The following is a 22,860-nucleotide window of genomic DNA, read 5'->3' on the forward strand; positions in this document are numbered from 1 at the left end:
TCTCGCATACCTTGTGCAAGAGCTAATTGCTATGCTAGTATTTAGTTTATATTGTGATTCACTTTTCAACTCCACAATGCGTCTTGTTTCTTTTTTGTATATGATGTGATATGAACAGAAAAATAAAGCAATAGTCCTACTATAAAATGGCCTCTCACTAAAAGAAGAAGCATCTTTTTTGCTCCTGAAGGGCAGGACACACATAATCTAACATATTGTCTTTTTGCCCTAAAGTTATTTTCATCACATTTGAAATTGTTGAAAGAGTAGAAGAATTTTACATTATCTTACAAATGCCATATAAATATGAATTATTAGTGGTCTTCAGTATGTTTTATGTGGCACAAACTAAGACCTTAACTCATAACATATATTTACTGGGGTTATACCTTCCAACATCTCAAAACCATTTTAAAACTATGAGGTCCCCAAGCAAGGAATTATTTGCATCTGAGGACAGATAAAGAAACATACTACATCTTACATCAGTGTTACTGAAAACACAGAGGCATATTTTTAACACAGAAGACCACAGAGTGACACTGTGCTGACATATAGTATATACAAATATGAACACAGATGCTTTAAACACATGTACCCAAACTACAAAGACACACACACATACAGCCTAATATGAGATTAAGAGTGACAAGCTATTCCTCAGGCGGTGAATAACAGTTTGTGTGCTGACAAGAACCCGACCCAGAAACTCTGCCCCCCTCCTATCGGCTTAAAGATAATCTAATGCATCTCCTTCTTTCTCTCTTTGTTTGGAGTGTTTTAAAACAACAATATTCCGGTTCAATGGAGACAGCGACTGAGGAAAGGGAAAATTGAGAAGTAGGAAGAGAGAATAAAAAGATGGTAGATGTACAAGAGAGGTAAAGAATGTGAGGAGAGATAGGACAAAGCATACAGAGCAACCCATTGAAATTAAATTGTGGCTCTAATTGGCTATATATATACACACATACACACACAGTGGGGTTCAAAAGTTTGGGCACCCAAGGTAAAAATTTGTATTAATGTGCATAAAGAAGCCAAGAAAAGATGGAAAATGACAGATGTAAACGCTACTTGTAGCCAGCCAAGAGTCTATCAATTCTTGTTTAAGGTATCTCACCCGTTCATTCTTACAAAAAGTCTTCCAGTTCTTTAAGATTTCAGGGCTGTCACGCACTGCTCTTTTAGGTCTATCCATAGATTTTCAATTATGTTGAGGTCAGGAGATTGTGAAGGCCATGGCAAAACCTTCAGTTTACGCCTCTTGATCTGATCCTTGATGTTTTTAGGATCATTATCCATTTCTGGAAGCCATCCTCTCTTTAACTTTAGCTGTTTCACAGATGGCATCTAGTTAACGTCCAAAATTTGCTCAAATTATATTGAATCCATTTTTCCTACTACTCGTGAAATGTTCCCTGTGTCACGAGCTGCAATACAACCCCAAAGCATGATTGATCGCCCCCCCATGCTTAACAGTTGGACAGAGGTTCTTTTCATTAAGTTCTGTGCCCTTTCTTCTCTAAACGTAGCTTTGCTCATTCCGGCCAAAAGGTTCTACTATGGGGGCGGCTGTGGCTCAGTGGTAGAGTGATTGGTGGTTCGATCCCCGCCCCTGCAGTCATTGTCGAAGTGTCCTTGGGCAAGACACTGTAACCCGAGTTGCCCCCGGTGCTGCGCATCGGAGTGTGAATGTGTGTGAATGTTGATCTTATGAGCAGGTGGCACCTTGTACGGCAGCCCCGGCCACAGTGTATGAATGGTGAATGTTTCCTGTAGATGTAAAAGCGCTTTGAGCAGTTGTTAAAACTGGAAAAGCGCTATATAAATACAGCACATTTACATTTACTTTAACCTCTCCGGTCCACAGAACTTGTTCCCACAATGCATCAGGCTTGTCTATATGTTAATTTGCAAACTTCAAATGCTGATTTTTGTTGTGAGGATGTAGAAGAGGTTTTCTTCTGATGACTCTTCCATGAAGACCATATCTGTACAAGTATCTCTTTGTAGTGGAACTTTGTACCACAACTCCAGTGTCTGCCAGGTCTTTCTGGATGGATCGTGCTTTAACTTCCCCTTTTCCTGATGACGGCCATTTCTTAATTACATTCCAAACAGAGGATAGTGGCATCTGAAAACGCTTTGCTATCTGCGTTTAGCCTTCTCCTGCTTTGTGAGCGTCAGCTATTTTCAGTTTCAGTTTTCTAGACAAATGCTTGCCCAACTAGTGCCAAAACTTTTGCAGACACCATTTTTTTGTTTTCTGTTATTTTGAAAGAGTAAATGATGGAAAGAAAATCTTTTTGTGACATGTTATATGAATGTCTAATCTGTCATTTAATGCCCTTTTTTGTATGTATATCTCATTGGACTATTTAAATTACCAAATTACCGCAAAACATTTTTGTATTGGCAAATGAGTTTTTCTAGATTCCTAACAATGTATTGTGAGCAGGCCTGCATACATCCTAGTATACAACCCCTGAATGTGTACACTGCTATGGAGGATGTTGTTTATATCAGGGATGTTCATTTTGCAGTCCTGGTCTCCATTCATTGTCTTATTATGAAACTATAAAATATATATGCTCAAACTGACAGTCGATGGCACCCAAACTATTAAAGCATCTTTCATTCCTTGCCCTCTCCAGGTGACAGACATCATTAGTTTGATGGCGATGAATTTGATGACAGTGGGAGATGACACCATTCTGTGTCAAACTTATGCCTTGCCCTAAGCTATTAGTAACTGCTAACACGCAAGTAGACTAAACTCAACGTGACAAACACACAGTTTCTACAAGCAAGAGCAAAGATTTAAGATTAACGGGGCAACAGAGCGCCAACATTGCTTTACTGTGTATTTCAGTGCAGCAATGTGGAAGAAAACATCTGTGACTGTAAACATTAGTTGGATTCCACTACTGGCCACTTATTGTCAAATAATTGACATAGTGACATTTACAATGGCGTTTTCTCAGCTGTTTCTTGTTGAGTATAAGCCAATTCTCCCGCCAGGACGTTGCATACTTATTTTCAGTTAAACACCCAAAGATGTGGATGGAGGGGAGTGTTGATGGAAGAGTGTGTGAGAGCCTGTGTGAGCATCTACTGGAGTTACTATGTCTCACTCTGCCCACTGACAACTAGGAGCTGCTGTCCACTGTCATACTTTAACTGTAGAACAGTTTATTTATAGTAGGGCTGCACAATATAAGGACAATAGGCAAAAACGTTGTTGAATATTGCAATAATGATATTACTTGCGATAAATAAACAGATATTAAAGTGTACCTAGTTCTGCCACATTCCGTATTCTGCCAAAATGCAAGATGAATTTAAAACAAATAAAAAGGAAGTAATTTCAAACATTCTTTTATTGAACAAACTAAACAATGAATTGAATAAAAAATTGAAGCAGTACTAAAAAAAAGTGACAGTTACATTTTAAAGTGCATTATTCTGCTGATATTTTCTTTAAACTAACACAAAAAAATCTGTGTCTTTTGGGATATGTCTATTGATGACAATAAAAAAAACATATTGTGCAGCCCTAATCGTGTATTGTGTCCTTCATGACATGTTCTATGCAACACATAACAACCACTGTTGACATCTGTATCTATCTCAAAAACTCAGTATGGTACAAGCTATTTATTGTATATTTCCACAGCAGTCATTCCACAACATAAATACCAGTTAATTCTATTTTCTGTTTGTCACTGGTGTTATACTGCTAATGACACACTTCCTGAACAGATTACATGGTTACATACACAGGTAACATTAAAAGTATTACGGTAGCTCAAAAAGCATAATCTCTCCCTTATGTGGTAGGCTTTTAATATGAAACATCTGCAGGAAATGAGTTGATAGAAAGTAGCTTCACACTGATAAAAGAAAATAAAGCAGAAGTGACTGAAATCAAATAAGAAGTGAAGACCAGCTGCTCACAACAAACACAAAAGAATAATCACAATCATTAATCTGAGGCTGAAATGTCCAGACGTTTATTTTCTGGAATTGGTCAAGTTCCCAAAAAAATGGATCCTACAATTCCCATAATGCAACTCAATTGCATTAATTAGCCCCTGTTTGCCCTCTAAATGCCCAGATCTTTGTAATGCAATTTGTAACTTTAAAAACATATCACAATTCATTACGGTCAGCTGTTGTGTGCAGTGACAGTCTAATGCTGATTCATTCATGGCAATACATTGACAAAATGTCATGTGACGTTAAATCATAACTTAGAAAATCTTGGGTAATAGGCTGCATTTGTCTGCTTGATGATCACGACAAAAGTAACAAATATCAAGCCCTTTTATCTAATTTAATTAAGTAATTTGTTACATTACTGCCAAAAGGTAGTGGAATTACTTCTTACGTGCTGGTCTTAACTGATATAATCTGTCAACATCTTGAGCTGTGAAGAGGCTCTCTGTGCTCTCATTCATGAAAAATTTGTGTTCTACATTAATCCCCAGGGAAAGGAGCAAAATGCTCTACACGACCCTGAAGGATATCAACCATAATTTATTGACAACAGCGTAATTCAGTTGAAATGAGTCTATACACAAACAGCCCATCAGCAGTAACAGGCTGTGTGTAACCGAGAAAGTTGCTCTCTCCTCCTGCTCCCACAGCCGTGGGGAGAGACTTTCCCTTCCTAGAGATTAGGATTAGAGCCATACTAAGTCTGATTGAACACTGCAAAACAGCTCTTGCCTGCTTGTGTGTGTGTGTGTGTGTGTGTGTGTATTTTCTCCCATGGCTGCTAGTCACTGTGTGTCTGTTTGTGTTTGTATGTAAAATGTGAGTGTCTATGTGAGATTATGTGTGCTTGTGCATGTCTAAATCAGTCAGTATGAATAAGCAGGGACGGTGCATCGTTTGAAGATATGTGTGTGTGTGTGTGTGTGTGTGTGTGTGTGTGAGAGAGAGAGACACAGCGTGTTGTACAGAGTGCAGAGGTACATGTGATAAAATGTCTGTATGAAAAAGATACTCTGTTTGTATTTGTGTGTGTGTGTGTGTGCGTCTGCGTGTGTGCCAAAGTCATGGTTTGGGAGTTTACATGTAAATTGGTCACACTATGAAAGCACGACTGTGACGAGGATATTATATATTTGTGCTCACATGTATGTATGCAAATGAGTTTTTAAGCAGGAGAGAGGAAGTATCTGTGTTGAGACAGAATTAGGTGTGTGTGTGTGTGTGTGTGTGTGCGCGCATTAGTGAAAGTGCTGCAGGTCTGTGACAAAAGGCAAAGATTACGAGGGAGCAGGGAGGATTTAAGAGTTCCCATTCCGCCTTAAATTTGCTCATCTAACCACCACTAGATAAATGTTCCCATTGCAGTTAAATTATGCTCATTACAAATGAGCAAGGTCCTGAGTGAATAATTTATTAAATACTTACATCTGTCAATAATTATCAGCACCCATTTACAAATTCCCAAAATTGTAATATTTCTATTTTCCCACAGTGTTGCATGTTTGCCTCTATAGCAACATCCGGATACACACAGAGCACTTAACTTTGTGCATGGCTGCGAGCTGCGCAACATTGTCCAACCTTTTACTGAAGCACTCCTCATTCACCTCAGTCCTCCAAAAGAGAGCAGACTGGATGTAGTCTGAGTGCTAACACCCGTAAACTTTAAAGCACATCTGGAAACGTCAAAACCTCGCACTCTGGTTTTTAACTGGCCATCAAGAGCTGATCAGAGCAGAGGAATTACTACTATATCAGATAATTAGCTATTAGGTGGGATATTAAATCCTGTCCGAACTTGGCTGCATTTGGCAGTTTGCAATAATTTATCAGTTATATTTACCATTTAAAACTCTGTGGGTCAATGATTTCAAACTGAGGTAGACCAATAGTGAACTAGCTTGTAGCCAACAATTTTCCTGGCTGAAATAACTTCATCAGCTTAAAATAACTAACTAACTAGCTAATAAAGCTAACATTAGCTCCAATACTTGATAAATATTTGATTGTTAAAAATACTGTCTTTAGGTCAGATTTTAATGTTCAGCTTCATATACAAGAAAAAGCTTTAAGAATGAGGACTATCTGATGAGTTTGGTAAATGTAATGCTAACCAGGTAAAATTGGCTTGACTTACTGGAGTGTAAATGTTACTCTGAACTCAGAGCATCCAGAACCGGCTTTGATAACGTGGGGATACTACACAGTGGTTATGTCAGTCGTGAACAGGTTGTTTCTATATTGTAACTTGCAGCCCCACAAACCAAAGTAGCTAACTAGTTGATGATTTGATTTCTTTCCTTGTAGCATTAAGTTTGCAGCTTGCATTAATGAAGATAAACAAGGGTTGTCATCGTCCATCGGTGATAGCTGGCCGACATCACGATGGAGAGCCGCCATAGTAATGCCACGCCCCCCAACCTGTAAAACACAGGCTAATCATAGTCGCGGCCGCTGGATGGGAAATTGCCCTGCAAGAGTTTCTGTTCATTGAATTATTCAATACATTTATTCAGTGCAAATTTAACCAAGAATGTAGTTTTAACCTCAGCAATGATGGTATATTAGGTTATTACTGTTGCTCTGTTAAAGGCAAACGTTCCACCGTGCTGTTATTACGCAGATCACAAAGCCCTGATTGAGTATAAACTTTCCAGCACCGTAGTTAAGTGAAAGAAGGTCAAGTTGTAATTTACTGGCCCTACCAGCAGGCAACAGTAAAGCCATGTAATAGTGTCTATTTACGGACGTCATTTAAATGTATGTTTAAATGTATGACGACAATATCATTGTCCATTGCAATGTTTTACTGTAAACATCATCAACTGCCAATTTAGGGGACATCGCCCAACGCTAAGATAAACACAACATTTATTTAATTCCTTATAATTTCGCTCCAGTGTTCTTTTTTTTAGAACGTCTAGATAGAGACACCCATCTCCAAACTCTTTAAATGTTGCCTATCACTCTTGCTACATCACCATGTACACTGCTTCAACATTGTGAGAAATCCAAAGCTTGACTGACCTGCCATTGCAAAGCTGTAAATTGACTGTGGCTATTTAATGTTTTTTTATCCCTTTATTTATACAGTGGAGGATCACTGAGAGGAAGCCCCTCTTTTGCTCTGATCACATTCACACAGTTAGGGCTGTAATCAACCAAAGAAAATCTTGGTCGACTAAAGTCATAAAATTTCGACTAAAAATCAACTGGGGGGTGCGGAGGGGCGGAAAAAAAACCTTAGACTAATTAACTTTACTGTCCCGCAGTACTTGTCCTTGTAGGCTATTTGCAGTTTTTTTCTTTTTAAGATTATTTTGGGGCATTTTAGGCCTTTAATGGACAGGACAGTTGAAGTTATGAAAGGGGGGAAGAGAGGGGGAGTGACATGCAGCAAAGGGCCCCAGGCTTGATTCGAACCCGGGCCGGCTGCGTCGAGGAGTAAACCTCTATATATGGGCACCCGCTCTACCAACTGAGCTATCTGGGTGCCCAATCGTTTTTGACCTAATTATTTTGCACTGAAATGACACTCGTCTGTCGGCTCTGACACCACTGCCTCAGCACTCTGTGCATGTCCTCGCACGGAGGAGGTGTGGTGTGGCATGGCGTGCTGGCGCTGTATATTAACAAGTTCTTAAAACCTCAGCCCTCCACAACAGCAATGGGCCTCATATCCTGAGCAACAAAGCTGACAATTCCTTCCGTGATATTATTTCATCCAGCGGGGTCTTGGGGGGTCTGGGGACGCTACCGTAGTTGCGGGAGGGTGCGCCGGTAGTTAAAAAATGATTAATGGACTATGAAATATGAAATATGCCAATTCTGATATGTTCATATAGCCTACTCCAAACAGACAGGGCAACCTAACGCAGAAAAGTTAGATCACTTTTTTTAGTTGATACGCCATTTTTGTAGTCGAGCTGCAATATGCAAACTGTTACTTGCAAACTTTGCATTGAACTTTTTTCCGTTATCTGTTTTTGTAAAATGCTGCCACATTCGCGATGTCTTCGACATGGTAGAGGAGGACTGACTGTAAATTAAACACTCACAATTAAATAAATATTCAGCAAACCACTAAAACAAGGCTTTCTAGTTCTTTCTTCAATCTGTCCCCAGTGGGTCGGGCTAATCCAACAAAAGAGAAAACAAGAGGGGTGTTCTAAAGACAGACTGTTACCTGTGAAAAAGGGATGCTCTGAAAACACCCCCATTAGCAGTAAGTGCTTTCCAACCCACCTGATGAAATTAACACGGCAAAAAATCGACCAATCAGAATTTGGGTCGAGCCAGAACATATCGACCAATAAATTGACTAGTTTACTGGGAGATTACAGCCCTACACACAGTTGCACATCCATACCTGGAAGCTGTCCAGCACAACCACAGTCTGATCTGATGGCCACTAAGCAGCTCCAATGGAGCGGTTGGGGTTAAGGGCCTTGCTCAAGGGCACCTCAGTGGTGGTAATGAGTGTTCTTTCACTTTCCCCAGCCAGATGTTATCCTGTCGGTCTGGGGATTGAAATGACGTAATCCTGGTCACCAGCTTGGTTCTCTGACCTTTAGACCACCCCTGCCCTAATTGGTCAGTTATTTTTTTGTTTGCATTACAGATTTGAGTATCCAAAAATAACGTCACATTATAGTCACTATATAGTTGGTTGTCTTCACAGACAAAACCTACATACAGAGAAACATGCATTTTACCATTTCATTGCTTTAATGCTCTTTTTATCATGCTCACGCTACATCTTTACCTCAATCACATTCATAATGATGCAAACACTGTCATCAACAGCTTAATGTGACACTATGGAAATACCATGTGCTCTTTGCTTTAAAACTTCATTTACAACAATAAGATAAGGTGAAAATAACAGGCTGACGGTGCATGGGGGGTGCTCCTTAACAATGCCGTACATTTAAGAGAAGATTTAGTAGCTTTATGCCCCCAGGAGGAACAGAAACATCCTCTGACACCAGTGGTGGGAATAAGGCATTATAAATAACGGCTCTGAGCCGAGAGGCAAACTTTTTTTCTTCCATGGTTAGTAGGCAGTGCACGAGACAAGGGTGTGGGTTTCGTGTGTTCAAAAGCAACCATAGTTGGACACAAAATGAACATCACAAGCGAGTCAGTCAACAAGAGACAGGTAAGGTGTTATGAAATCAAGGAGAGGGGTAACTTTTCCTACTAAAGGTTTAAATCGTGGTCAGAAGACATAGGGGAGACACTTTGTTTCTCTCACTATGACTCTAGAGTAGTTACTCGCTCCACAGCTAATTGCTGTCCCTCTCTCACTTTTCCTTTGCTCTATAGCACACACACACATTTGATGTAGTATCTAATTTTGTGATTTTTTTCCGAAGAAGTAACTTGTAACTGTAACTAATTACTTGCCTAAGTAACTTGCCCAAAACTGTCTGACACTGGCAACATGTCTACACAACAACAAAACTAAAGTCACTAGACTAAGACCTTGAGTCCAAAAAAATTGGGGAAGGGTGGCAGGAAACAGTGCCGGTGTCGTGCCAGTCTGGTGAGCGGGCAACAACATGGGGTTCAGCAACCTATACGGACATCATGGCAGAGGCCAACACACCGAAGATGTTGACGGAGAAAGCTAAGAAGAGTAAAGGAGAGAGTGGCCGAGCAAGAGGCCATCGGACAAGAGTAAATCACAGATTGGTGGTTGGCAAGAGCTTCACGAAAGAAAAGGCTGCAAGTCAGCGAGTTGGCCATGGTGCTGGTGGACTAGTAAGTAATATTGCTGGCTTGCGTTGTCTTATTGCACTTGCTTGATTTTTGGCTGTGTTAGCAAAGTGTAGCAATGTAAATTCAGCGGTGTATAGGTGAATGCACATATTACAAATCACAAAAATACTAATCTTATGCAATGTTGCTACAAATGGGAATTTACTGTGGAAATAAAAGTCCCATTATAATTTGACATTAAGTTGGTTTCAGGGACATGATGGTCTGGATCCAGTGCTGTTCAGAATATGCAACAGAATAAAGCCTAAAGGAGAATTCCGGATCGATTCCAACACGTAGCTCTGTTGTTTGTAAATTTGGAGAGCTGTCAGTAGAGAGAAAACCAATCGGTGCTGCCTACATCGTGTTACCCTCCTGCTAGAGCTAGCACCCAACAGGCTTAAACAGTGCAAGTATTAAACGTATTTTTAGCCTCTACACATTTTCAAAATGTCATTAAAAGTGCCTAGCCATGTGCAGTGGTTCCTTCACAGTGAACACAGTGAATCTGACTGCAGTAAATGTGAAAGAAATGCATAATTCATCTGTGTTTATTTCCTGTGTTGAGACGCCAGTTAGAGAGCTTAGTGATTGTTTTCAAACTACAACTCAGAAAAAGAGATAAAACAAAAATGTGTAGGCTATCAATTTAATGATTAAATAAGGTAGTGTATCCAAACCTTTCTCAATTATAACTTGTCTCCTGCTAGTTACTTTTCAAAAATAAGCATATGCTTACAAGTTTAGAGGCTTAAAACAGGTTTATAACTTGCCCTGTTTATGCCTGTTGGGTGCTAACTCTAGCAGGAAGATTAAAAGATGTAGGCAGCACTGATTGTTTTAGTTTTTTTCTCTACTGACAGCACTAAAAATTTACAAAAAGAAGAGCTATGTTTTGGAATTGACCGGATGTCTCCTTTAAGTTATACTTTCTGCACCCTCAATTTTATGTTCTTCTATAATACACAGAATACTTGTCTTAATTGGTTATATAAACCATCTAAAAATGAAATTAAAAGAATGGGCTAAAACCTGCAATAGTTTGTAATGTACTATAATTGCTCCACTACATTTTTGCTTTTATTCCAGGTTAGATCCCTAAGGCACGGTATAGTCACTTGTTTTACTAAACATCACATTGTAAAATACAAGGAGGTGCACAGGTGTCTGAACCCGGAACACACTTGATCACCAAAAAATCAAGCATGTAACCGAATACATGATAACAGACTATTATCTGCAGCATCTGGAACCCAGTTCTGGCTCACAAAGCTGTGCATGTATAGCTGCCACAGAGGATGTGTATGTGTGTGCGTGTGTGCTCTGATTGTATATCCGCTGTAAGTATGCATTTTTCTTAATGTGCATGTGGTTTTAGAATGTGTATATATTTGTGTGTAGTGTGTGTTACAGTAACAGTGAGCCTGTCTGAATGATGCTGAGATTTATCAGCAGGTCAGCTGTATTTGTTGGACAAATACGCTCCAGAAAATAATAAAACAACTCTGTGTGTGTGTGTGTGTGTGTGTGTGTGTGTGTGTGTGTGTGTGTGTGTGTGTGTGTGTGTGTGTGTGTGTGTGTGTGTTTGTGTGTGTGTGTGTTTGATTGGGTAATACAAAACAGAACTCTTTCTCAGTTACACACAAAGGGCGACATCACCAGGGACACAAGAGTTTCTCTTAACAGACCAGAATACACCGTGGCAATTCTTTTCTCCCTCTCTCTGGTAAAATACCCCTCTTTCTATCTCTCTCTTTGCATATATCTCTATCTATCCCCATATCTGAATGTGACAGTAACTTTCGATTCCCTGTTTCAAAATCTGCATGTCTTGTATTTACCTGTTTTTCCCTGTTGCCTTTCTGCCCTCCTGTTTTCACAATTCAACAAAACTACCCACTTTTCAATGTTTCACAATACACCAATACTCTTCTCCACTCCACTCATTTCTTCTGACGTCACACTTTTCCTTTGTATGTAAATGAATGCCATCTAACCATAACCCCGGGAGATGAAAATAAAGAGTCTAAGTGTTTTCCATCTGTTTTCGAGACAAAAGCATGCGACTACATGTATCTCATTACCACATCCTTGCAGAAGCAGAAAGACAGGCAAGCCAATATTCAACTCACCGTAAACATGAGCTGGCATCCTCCCAGTATGTAATCCAGAAAAGTGAAGTCTCTTGTAATCTAGCAAGACAAGAATCACAGGGCAAAGTACGAAACCATCAGCTGGAAGAAGAGAGTATTGATTTATTGAGAAGAGTAGGAATGTTAAACCTTGCATGCACTGTACACCATCCCACATAAGAATGTGTAAATCTCACCACCATTACATACTGTTCAATCTGCTACACATAAGAACACAGACTGTTGTTATTCTTTTACTTAAGTTAGTCTCTGACTAGTTAAAACTTCATTCAGTTCATTCTAACACCTAGACAATGCAGTACACAACCTAACTAAACACTGCACACTGTAAAAAATATATTCTGTAACTCTTTTAATAATTGCATAATTTTTTTAAGAACACAGACTGTAGTTAACTCTTTTACTTAAATTACCATTTCTGACTAATTGACTGTATACTTAATCTTAGTTCATTCTAACACCTAGACTATGCAGTAAACAACCTAACCTAACACAGCACACTGTAAAAATCTATTCTGGAACTCTTTTCATAATTGCATAATTGTTTTAAAATGACAAAACAGCCCATGCTTTTCTGTTTCAACGTACCCCCAAAGGAGCATCAATTATTATCTTGTTTGAACAAAATTTCCACTTCAATTCCAATGAATATTAGCATGGATTTTCCTGTCATTAGTCTAATCCTTGCCGTCAGCCAAATATAATTGCATGTGCTGTGTGTGTGTGTGTGTGTGTGTGTGTGTGTGTGTGTGTGTGTGTACGTGTGTGTACATGTCTGTACAAAGGCTTGTTCATGATTGTGCGGATTATAAAGAGGAAGAAGGAAAACAATTAATTATGAAAGCTTGTCATTATATGCGCACAGCTTTAATGTCATTCCAATGGGCATCTAAAGACTGTGACAGTGTTCCAGCTTAATGTGTCCTCTGTGGGGCTCAAAGCTACCATTCTAATTAGTTATTCAGGGGGAGTTATGGACACCCAGTGACATGTGTGTCAGTTGATCAAAACCACAATGGTCCAATCAAATGTTCCATTGAGTCGAGGGGTAAGATGGGTCATTGTGAGGTGGCAAGACGTGCAGAGATTTATTCGACAATCTAGTTAGTTATTTCTTTCTCTCTCCTCCAGCTCAACATTTGAATGGTTTTAATATATTGAATTTGTATTCTGAAAGGGAATTCATCTTGAACACTGAATCTGGGATTGACAATTATTCAATTAATTGAACAGTCGATTGACAGCACATGAATCTACAACTAAAACGGAAAGCTTGAAACAGCAACAGTGCTTGTTTCTGTTTTTGTAGTCACTACCTTTTAATCTAAAAAGTTTTAATTATTATAAATTACACATTAAGTACTGCAGCGGTATAACAATTGTCCTTAGACCAATGCAAAAACTCCAAGGAGAGATGCAAGGAGATGACGTGGGAAATGTCCTTTACATGTGCTTCCACAGGTCTATGTGCCAGGCTAATTATAGCCTAACAGTAAGAACCCAACCATTATCATTTAGACACAAGCATTCAATCATCCATCCATCTTTCCTCACCTTACATAACTTTACTATGATAATGCCAGAGTTTTTATAACTCTTCTTCTTCTTCTGTTTCTTGGGGTTGATGCAGTCAAACTCCACCTGAAGGGACAGAAATACAATTGCAGAGGAAATAGTCAATGACAAGGATCAAACGGGAAATTGGGGAAAAATAAGTAATAGTAGAGATGACAGCACATTTGTAAGGAGTGCGAGTCGGTGGACTGGGGGAAATGCACATGCGACTGAGAGACTGGGACTTGGATCTGCATGTATTCCACACGCCTCCTACAGTTAACATGAAGATGTATTATAAGCAAACTATGCTCCAGTGGCATAGTATAAAGTTTATATGACAACCTAAATATATACAGTATATGGAAAAGAGAAAATTACTATATATTAAAAACCCCTAATGAATTCATTTTATGTGTTGACCATGAAGATGAAAGACGAAATAAACTTAGAACTATCTTTGATACTGTAAGTCACACCAACACACATTATACAGCAATGTGGTTCATTAAAAGAAGCATTTGAGACATGCACACACACATGCACGCATGCACGCACACACACAAACACACACACACACACACACACACACACACTTACTTACTCTACAGGCCTTGAATCAGCTGGTGATTCATATGACAGGTAACTCTAAATGCCTTGTCGTGTTACTAGGGCTCTGCTAAAGGTTGTTTTACATCTCGAAAGCACCTATCATTTTCTCATCCTTCTTTTCACGTCTCTCTCCCCATCCCCCATCTTTTTATTTTCTGTGTGTGTGTGTGTGTGTGTGTGTGTGTTGTCAGTCCACATCATTTCCACACATGAAGAGACTCAGTGGGAGAACAAGTCATGAGGCTGTTTGGCACATGCACACACAAACACACACACACACACAGTTTCACAAATGAACCCTCACACACACACACACACACACACACACACACACACACACACACACACACATACAAATACAAACACACACTGAGCTACTAATGAATGAACAGTTTTCTGATCCCTGTCTCTTTACATCTTTAGCAGACCAGAAATGCAAAAGTGAAAAGAATAAATCTCAATAGTATCTATTTATTAGCAGCTCAGACTTAAGATCCAACCTGTCCTTGATTGCCATAATGTGTAAATGCAGCAATGTAAATCAATGCATATTCCTGCTTCCTTTTTGATACAGTACATGTGGCTGAATGCATTTAAACTGTAAATTAACCCGTATGGGACAGGGTTGTGGGAAATTCAGTATAGCTAAAAGGTCAAATAAAACCATTGGCCATTGCCTAATGACAGAAGCTGATTCTCATTTATTTCGTGCAAGATCTGATAAATGCCCTTTAAATTTAGAAAACAAATGTTCCAAAATATATGATGTCGTGGTTTAAATCCAGGTCATGACCCTTGTACTTTTGCTATTCACATTCCCTCCCTGTCCCAGATTATCTTATTTTTGTTACTGAAAAAAAGATATTATTAAAGATATAAGAAGTGACAGCTAAGATTTAGGTAATCCAGGATTGACTGCAATAATACAGTTACATACAGATAACTGTCACAGTTTGTCTGTGTCCCTCATTTCCAGCCACTTCCCTATTCCCCAGGCCCCATCATTGTCATTTTCCATCCATCAACCTGATACCCCTTAAACTTTTCTTCCTTTACCTATCACCTGACTGTCCCACCCATCGTCACACCTGTTCCCACTTACCCTCATCTGTAGGGTTGGGTACCAAATTCAACGTATTTTAGGCACGGACTAAATTTCCTATATAATATTGAGTATTGAAAATTCCTCGTCATTAAGCACGCAGCATGCTTCTGCCAAGATCTGAAAATGCTGGTATAGCAGGCAGTTTAAGGTTACGCATCACAGAGGCAGGCAGCAAAAAAATCTATTCACAGAGACGGGGTTCACGTACTAGCAGCTGAAAAATAAATGAAAAGATTTGTGCCGTGATGTGTTGTAATTTAATTTTTGTTGGATTTTATTGTTCACGACACGATTTGGTAAAGGTACCAAAAAAGTTAGAACAAAAAATACTACTACTCATCTGCTCTGCTGCTCCCCATGCCCTTACCTGGATCGCATCCCCTCATCAGCTTCTCTCTGTATACCAGTTTGTTCCCCTGTCTGTTCATCATAGTTGCCATGTGTGTTTTTTGGTGCCTCCCTAATTTGGACTTGCTGCATGTAAGCCTGTGTCTACTTTAGCAATAAATAACGGATCTTATCCTGTCTGCCTGCTTAGTGTTTTGTTGGGCTGAACCCTTGTTGCCTGAATTCACCCCGTAACAGATTACAGTAACTTGAACTGACAAACACACACCTAATCGCACTAATGTCACATATGTTTTACCTCCACTGAGTTCTGGGCTTCACTCATCTTGGCAACAGTGGTTTGAAACTCTCCTATGAAGTCGTGGCCTCCATCATTATCATAGTCGTAACACAGGACCTGTCATTGTGTAGAACAGAGCATTCCATCACCTTTTCAATTTTCAAAGTGGTAATGTAAATAGTCTCTATTCAAAGATGTAAACTTTTATCAAAATTCATAATTGGTTACATTTTATATGAACAGTAACACTTTCTTGACTTGGAATTCAACACTTAAGTAAATTGCATTATGGTCCAGACTTTGTGATTATGACAAAACATCCTCAAAACAACATGATCAAACTTGTGTGCAATAACAACAGTTAGGCCTGCACGATTAATCGCTACAAAACTGTGAACTCGATTCACCCTGTTTACGATTAAAACATTTTTTTTAATGACTTTGATTCTCATTTAATTTTATGAGCCAACTGCATCACACATTACACACTACTTTGTTCTGTGAGTTTAAACGTAGACTGTATAAAATAGGTGTTAAAGGTCCCATAACATGGTGCTTTTTGGATGTTTTTATAAAATACCAAATCTGAAGTCTCTTTCTCAAAATTCAGCCTTTGTGCATAATTACAGCCACTAGAGCCAGTCCCACAATGAGCTTTTCTTCGGACATGCCAACTGCCACTTTGCTTGTTTGTAAGCCATGATGTCTCTCTCATTATCATGGGTGGGCCAAATTCTCTAGTAAAGTAGAGAAAGGGTAGGTAACCTTATGAGGTCATAAGGGGCAAGATTTCAGATCGGACCATCTGAGCTTTCGTTTTCTCAAAGGCAGAGCAGGATACCCAGGGCTCGGTTTAAACCTATTGACATTTCTAGCCAATGGGGGGGGAGCATAGGCAGGCTGGGGGGGTGCATATTAATGTTAAAAATCTTGTAAAGTGAAATTGTCATGCCGTGGGACCTTTAAAGTGCTCCCAAGCACTGCAATGCTCTTCCTCTCTTCACTGAAGCCTCTTTTTTTTTTGCAGGCTTGTGGTAATGCACTATGTGCTATTGGTGCGAAAAAATCTAGTTTTGTACTGCGATGGTCAAAAAATTGTGGCAGAGAATTGTGAAATCAATTCTAAGCTAAAAAAGCGTGATTCATATTTTTGTCCCAAATCGTGCAGGCCTACTAACAGTGCATAAACATGCCACGTCCTCTTCTTCTTTGATTTGCCAATCTGGACTGTTAAAATTTAATGACATAAAAATGGGATATCACACCAGTTTTGTAACAGATGATACTCTCACTAACCTTGATGTTTCTGTCCACATCTCCGTTGCAGAGAGAAATAAGCGGCACAGTAAAAGGTTTCCATGCTGGATCTAAAGTGTTCTTTATGACCTGAAGTGACACAAGAAAGGCACTTAATCATGGAATTACACAGCAGCAGATATGTAATGCACTTATAGCCACAGTAGAATTACCTACACTCAGGGCTGTACACTTATTGTTAAAGTGTGTAAGACCTGGTTCAGCTGACAATGACCACTCATGGTTGACAGTTTTGACAGTTAGATGAAGGAGCTTTTATTTCCTACCGATGACTCACCTCGGTCCTGTGCACCAGCATCCATTTGCCGTCTTCTCCCTGTTTGTGAAACTCCAGGTAGGGGTCTGACTTCCCAAAAAAGTCCTGCATAGAACAGACAGTTTGTTTTGTTTTACTCTTAATTTTCCCATCCTTAGCCAAACTGTAACACAGGATTTTAGTTAGGTTTATATACAGTGTATGGTGTATTTGTGTGTATAAATAGCTTATAGTACATTAAATTGCAGTGACCAACAATGAATAAACATCCTATTGCAGAGAGGAGTCTTTTCTTTTTGTTTAATTCATTAAACAAATTGATGAAAAAGATGCTCCTGCAATGGCTGTGCTTTGTGTTTACTACGGTGGTTTAACCAGAGAGTGCACAGCAGGCACACATCAGAATTAGTTCAAATCATAATTCAAGCTGTGCTGTTTTTGAACCTGCTGCCACTCTTCCCTTCACTACATACCAGAGGCTACTTCATACTGGAGGTCCAAGATTGAAAATAAAATAAAACATTGCCAAACATTCAATTTATACATACATTATTTTCAACCGCAGAGTAAAGATGGACAATCTGCTTCCTGCAGGACATACAGTACATGTCCAGTGTATACTAAAGGTCATTTGATATGCGTTGTCAGACATTTGGACAGAGATTAGTTCTGCTACAGGAGCTAAAACTAAAATTATACAGTCACACATAACACAACGATTTTACAGTGAGGTGGTGCATGTATATTCTAAGAGAGAAAAATATAAATAAATGAAACAATTGTAGCTGACACATGTATGGGGTACAATTCCAGTATAACGTTACCCCGGCCGCTCCTTAACATGTGCATGGATTATCATGAAGCTGTGTGTATATGTGTGTGTGTGTGTGTGTGTGTGTGTGTGTGTGTGTGTGTGTGTGTGTGTGTGTGTGTGTGTCAAACTGCCCACCTTCTTATCCAGTTTACGCCCACTCAGGGTCAAAGTGATGATTCTGTTGTCAGACAGCTCCTGAGCTGTTATCTAAAATAACATTAGAGCACAACATTAGCTGCAGCAAAGGAACTCGCAACTATTAAAAGTCACATCAACATCAGCAGGAACAGCAGCAATAATAACATTGATAAATAACGTTACTGTCCTCATCATCAACAATAGCAAACATGCCATTTTAGTCAACAAAACCGTCTGCATCCACATGATCAACAACCTTTGATAATACGGTACATTGTGTGTGTGTGTGTGTGTGTGTGTGTGTGTTAATATAAGAGACAGAAAGAAAGTTTAAGATACAGAGAGAGAGAGAGAGAGAGAGAGAGAGAGAATAGTCCATTCCCAAACTACTACAAACTACTATTTACTATATATATATTTTTTTGTGTGTGATTGTTATTTCCACTCTTCATTCTAATCCCAACCGGTCGTAAGACACCGCCTACCAAGAGCCTGGGTCTGTCCGACGTTTCTGCCTAAAAGGAAGTTTTTCCTCGCCACTGTCGCGCTGTTGCTTGCTCTGTAGGAAACTACTAGAACTGTTGGGTTCTTGCAAGTTCTGGAGTGTTGTCTGGACCTATTCTATCTGTACAATGTCTTGAGATAACGCTTGTTCTGAATTGATACTATAAATAAAATTGAATTGAATTAGAAAGAGAGAGAGAGAGAGAGAGAGAGAGAGAGAGAGAGAGAGAGAGAGAGAGACAGTACTGAATATTACCGTAATGGATCCTTTACCAGCTGGCTTTCCATTGGCTAAGATCAATGCTCTGTGAAGTTTCTTATTGGACACAATCTAGTGGACAATTTAAGAGATTTAAGAGGGACACACAGGACAGGAATCAAAGAAATATACGTTTGACTGAACATCTTTATTCTAGCCTATCCTACTTAAAAATATGAATGTGTTTCCAATTTTGAGAATGCTGTGTGAACTTGTCAAAGGCAAAACTGGAAATTCTTAGAACAAAAAAATGGGTAGGTCACATAAAGTCAATACATTTTATGGCGATTTTATCATTCCATTAAATACAGAAGTAACTTTGAACATAAAAGGAACTATCAATCCATACCACTCCCAGTGTGCAAATGAATTCTCCCAGGAAGTCATGCTCGTAGAGCTGAGTGGCACACTTGTCTTCATCGAACATGGCAAAGCGGAGCTTCTGTATCTCCTCAAAGTGGTAGTCCACTTGAAACTTCACTCCAAACACTGGGTTCAAGTTGTTCACAGCTGTTTCAGTGCGGCCGAGCTAAAAGACAAGAAACAAGGACAGAAAATAATTGTACTTCCAATGGAACAGATACTTTCACTGAAAAGGCAAGTGTCCGTTCTTCAGTTTTAACTTTTAAAGATCCTACGTGTAACTTTTTACAAGTGTTTTTTTATTGCCAATGGGCGAACGTGTTGTAACATAAATTAAAAAATGAGAACTTTCGACTTTCCGACTTTCGGTTCCCTATAACAGCCTGAGGACTGTTCTATAAAGAAATTGGGATGTATTTTTGGGGAAAATCCAAAGGATGTGATGTTATGCGTGCTCCCAAATCCATTGCCTTTCTTCAGCTCCCCTACAGTGGTAACAGTGTGCAGTATTAGCTATTGACGTCAACAAGCGACCAGCACCCAGTATTAAGTATGAAGTAGATTGGATGAATGGTTTTCAAAATATTTAAAAGACACACACACACACAGAAAGGGCCCTTGATTTGTAGTTAGATTCATCTCGACAAAAATCTCATATATTATATACATATAAATATTTTTTATAGATTATTTAAACTCAAAAACTTAATTTTCCTTGTTCTCTACTTTTCCTAGCCGGATCTAGCTTTAAGGTTATACAAGTATAGAATTCTGATGTCCCATAAAAATAGCCTGGACAGCACACAGACAGATCACAGACAGAGTGTGTGATTGTCTCTAAGAGCACTGTGGGAGTCATGTAATTTGCTCTGGGTCCTCTAAACCGGGTTGTTGGCTGACTTATACTCCCTGGCTGTGCTACTCTCCAGTCTGACTCACCATGACCACACTGCACATGCTGTTTATCCACCATTACACAAGGTCACTATACTGTGCGTCTAGTCTGTCACCGCTTCAGAATTTAAGGGAATATAAAAGGCATTTCTGAATGGTCACTGGACTGATGAACCTGAAATGGCAACCATGAAATGCCAACACTCTGGGACTGAATTACATCTGTCCTCTGCTGATTAACAAGCATTAAACAAAGCACTTTACTTTCTCTGTTGTCATATTCTATTACAGTGATTGGTGATGTGGCGTTTCAGTTTTTAGAGATGAAGTGTTGCCAAATTTAAAGTAACTATATGTACATTTTTAATGTTTCTGAAGCTCTGTCATTTTTCACACCATGGTCGTAAATCAAACAACAGTAAAGATAACGCTATTTGTTGTATTTATGGCTGATACTGGGGCAGGACCATCACAGGAAAGAAGGAAATTAAACAAGAACAATTAAAAGCTACAAGGGAAAGGGAAACAAAACGGCAACAACGTGAATAAACTAGGGCTGTAATCTCCCAGTTGACTAGTCGATTTATTGGTCGATACGTTGTGGCTTTATCAAAATTCTGATTGGTCGATTTTTGCCGTGTTAATTTCATCAGGTGGAAGCATAGACCGTAACTGTCTATGGGTTGACAGCACTAATTGCCAATGGGGCGTTTTCAGAGCATCCCTGTTTCACAGGTAACAGTCTGTCTTCAGAACACCCCCCTTGTTTTCTCTTTTGTTGGATTAGCCTGACCCACTGGGGATAGATTGAAGAAAGAACTAGAATGCCTTGGTTTAGTGGTTTGGTGAATATTTATTTAATTGTGAGTGTTTAATTTACAGTCAGTCCTCCTCTACCATGTCGAAGACATCGCCTGTGTGGCAGCATTTTACAAAAACAGATAACGGGAAAAAGTTGAATGCAAAGTTTGCAAGTAACAGTTTGCATATCGCAGCTCGACAACAAACATGGCATATCACCTAAAAACGGTAAGCGAACTTGTCTGGGTTAGGTTGCCCTTTCTGTTTGGAGTAGGCTATATGAACATATCAGAATTGGCATATTTCGTAGTCTAATAATCGTTTTTATAACTAACGGCACACCCACCTGCAACAACGGTAGTAGAGCCCCCCCAGAGCCCCCCAGAGCCCCCCAGACCCCCTGAAGCCTTTATCATTTAAATGCAAAAATAATATCACAGAAGGATTTGTTAAATTTATTGCTCAGGATATGAAGCCCATTGCTATTGTGGAGGGCTGAGGTTTTAAGAACTTTTTAATATGCAACGCCAGCACAAGTAAGAGTAAAGGCTTTAAACCGATAGTCTCTCCGTGTCTCCATGTCCAGCCGCTCAGTGCGGGTCCACAGAGCGCTGATGCAGCGCTGTCAGAGCCGACAGGCGAGTGTCATTTTAGTGCAAAATAATTAGGTCAAAAACGATTTACTATACTGCAAATAGCCTACAAGGACAAGTACTGCGGGACAGTACAGTCATTTAATCTTGCATTTTTTTCCCGCCCCTCCGCAACCGCATCCCCCCCCCCCCCCAGTCAATTTTTAGTTGAAAATTTTACGACTTTAGTCGACCAAGATTTTCTTTGCTTGATTACAGCCTAGAATCAACTTCGGTCGGTCTAACATATGAAGACAATGACAGGAATGTATTTGATTCAAAATCAAACCCCAAATTGGCCCTCAGATCTGTAACGTAAGTTACGGAGGTAACTCAAGTTTCTATAAGTATAGGCGTAGCCCTCTAAGGGCTACGCTATTGGGTTTATCCCTTCGCGCATGCGCAGTCGTGAAGATTTCTTTCCTGCCCTAGCGTCCAGTTTGGGCCTCAACTACGTCCGCATTTACTGCATAAATACAGAGCGGACCCGTTGTTCGACTCCCAAAACATCAGCTTTTTCTTCAACTAATGTTCTAGGAGCAGGTGGCCCGGACCTTAGAGGGCTACGCCTATACTTATAGAAACTTGAGTTACCTCCGTAACTTACGTTCTATTTCGTATAGGCTTCGCCCTCTAAGGGCTACGCTATTGGGTTAGGGCGAAGCTGATGTAGTCAATGCCACCTGCGGCACAAGGTCCACAAGCCGAACATATACCACATAGCCCCAGCTACGATATACAGAGGTTAGTCAGAGTCATTCTTCTGACGAAACCTGCCCTGCCAATGGCGTGGCCGGAAAAGGATCATGAGGCCCGCTATATGATGCAGTAGTAGGCCTACAATGATCAGTGGGGGTTAAGCGTGATTGACCCTGTCGCGCATGTCACGGAGAGACATGATTACCACCATGCATGCAACATGATTATGACAATAAATCAGATAAGAGCTGTGTCTCACAAGAAATACACCAGATACAGGAGAGGTGGGACTGTAGAGCAGGGTCATTGCGGCACTAAGTGTAGAGGAGATTGGCAATAAACAAGGCATCCGCTTTTTTTTTTTTT

The 22,860-nt window shown here is 39.7% G+C and overlaps 1 protein-coding gene across 3 annotated transcripts in view; it reads right to left on the reverse strand.

Annotated features, from left to right (window-relative positions):
* cpne2 (copine II) overlaps positions 1-22,860 on the reverse strand; it is a 67,549-nt gene that overhangs the window by 21,362 nt on the left and 23,327 nt on the right. For all 3 annotated transcript variants that reach the window (XM_034878152.1, XM_034878150.1, XM_034878151.1), the window contains 8 exons: positions 19,455-19,634; positions 19,103-19,177; positions 18,340-18,411; positions 17,412-17,495; positions 17,114-17,203; positions 15,836-15,934; positions 13,473-13,559; positions 11,898-11,957 (listed from right to left, as the gene is read on the reverse strand). In XM_034878152.1, the coding sequence (XP_034734043.1) occupies positions 11,898-11,957; positions 13,473-13,559; positions 15,836-15,934; positions 17,114-17,203; positions 17,412-17,495; positions 18,340-18,411; positions 19,103-19,177; positions 19,455-19,634 (747 nt within the window). The remainder of the gene's footprint in view (positions 1-11,897; positions 11,958-13,472; positions 13,560-15,835; positions 15,935-17,113; positions 17,204-17,411; positions 17,496-18,339; positions 18,412-19,102; positions 19,178-19,454; positions 19,635-22,860) is intronic.

This window comes from Etheostoma cragini, chromosome 8 (genome assembly GCF_013103735.1).
Source record: "Etheostoma cragini isolate CJK2018 chromosome 8, CSU_Ecrag_1.0, whole genome shotgun sequence".
Taxonomy (NCBI): domain Eukaryota; kingdom Metazoa; phylum Chordata; class Actinopteri; order Perciformes; family Percidae; genus Etheostoma; species Etheostoma cragini.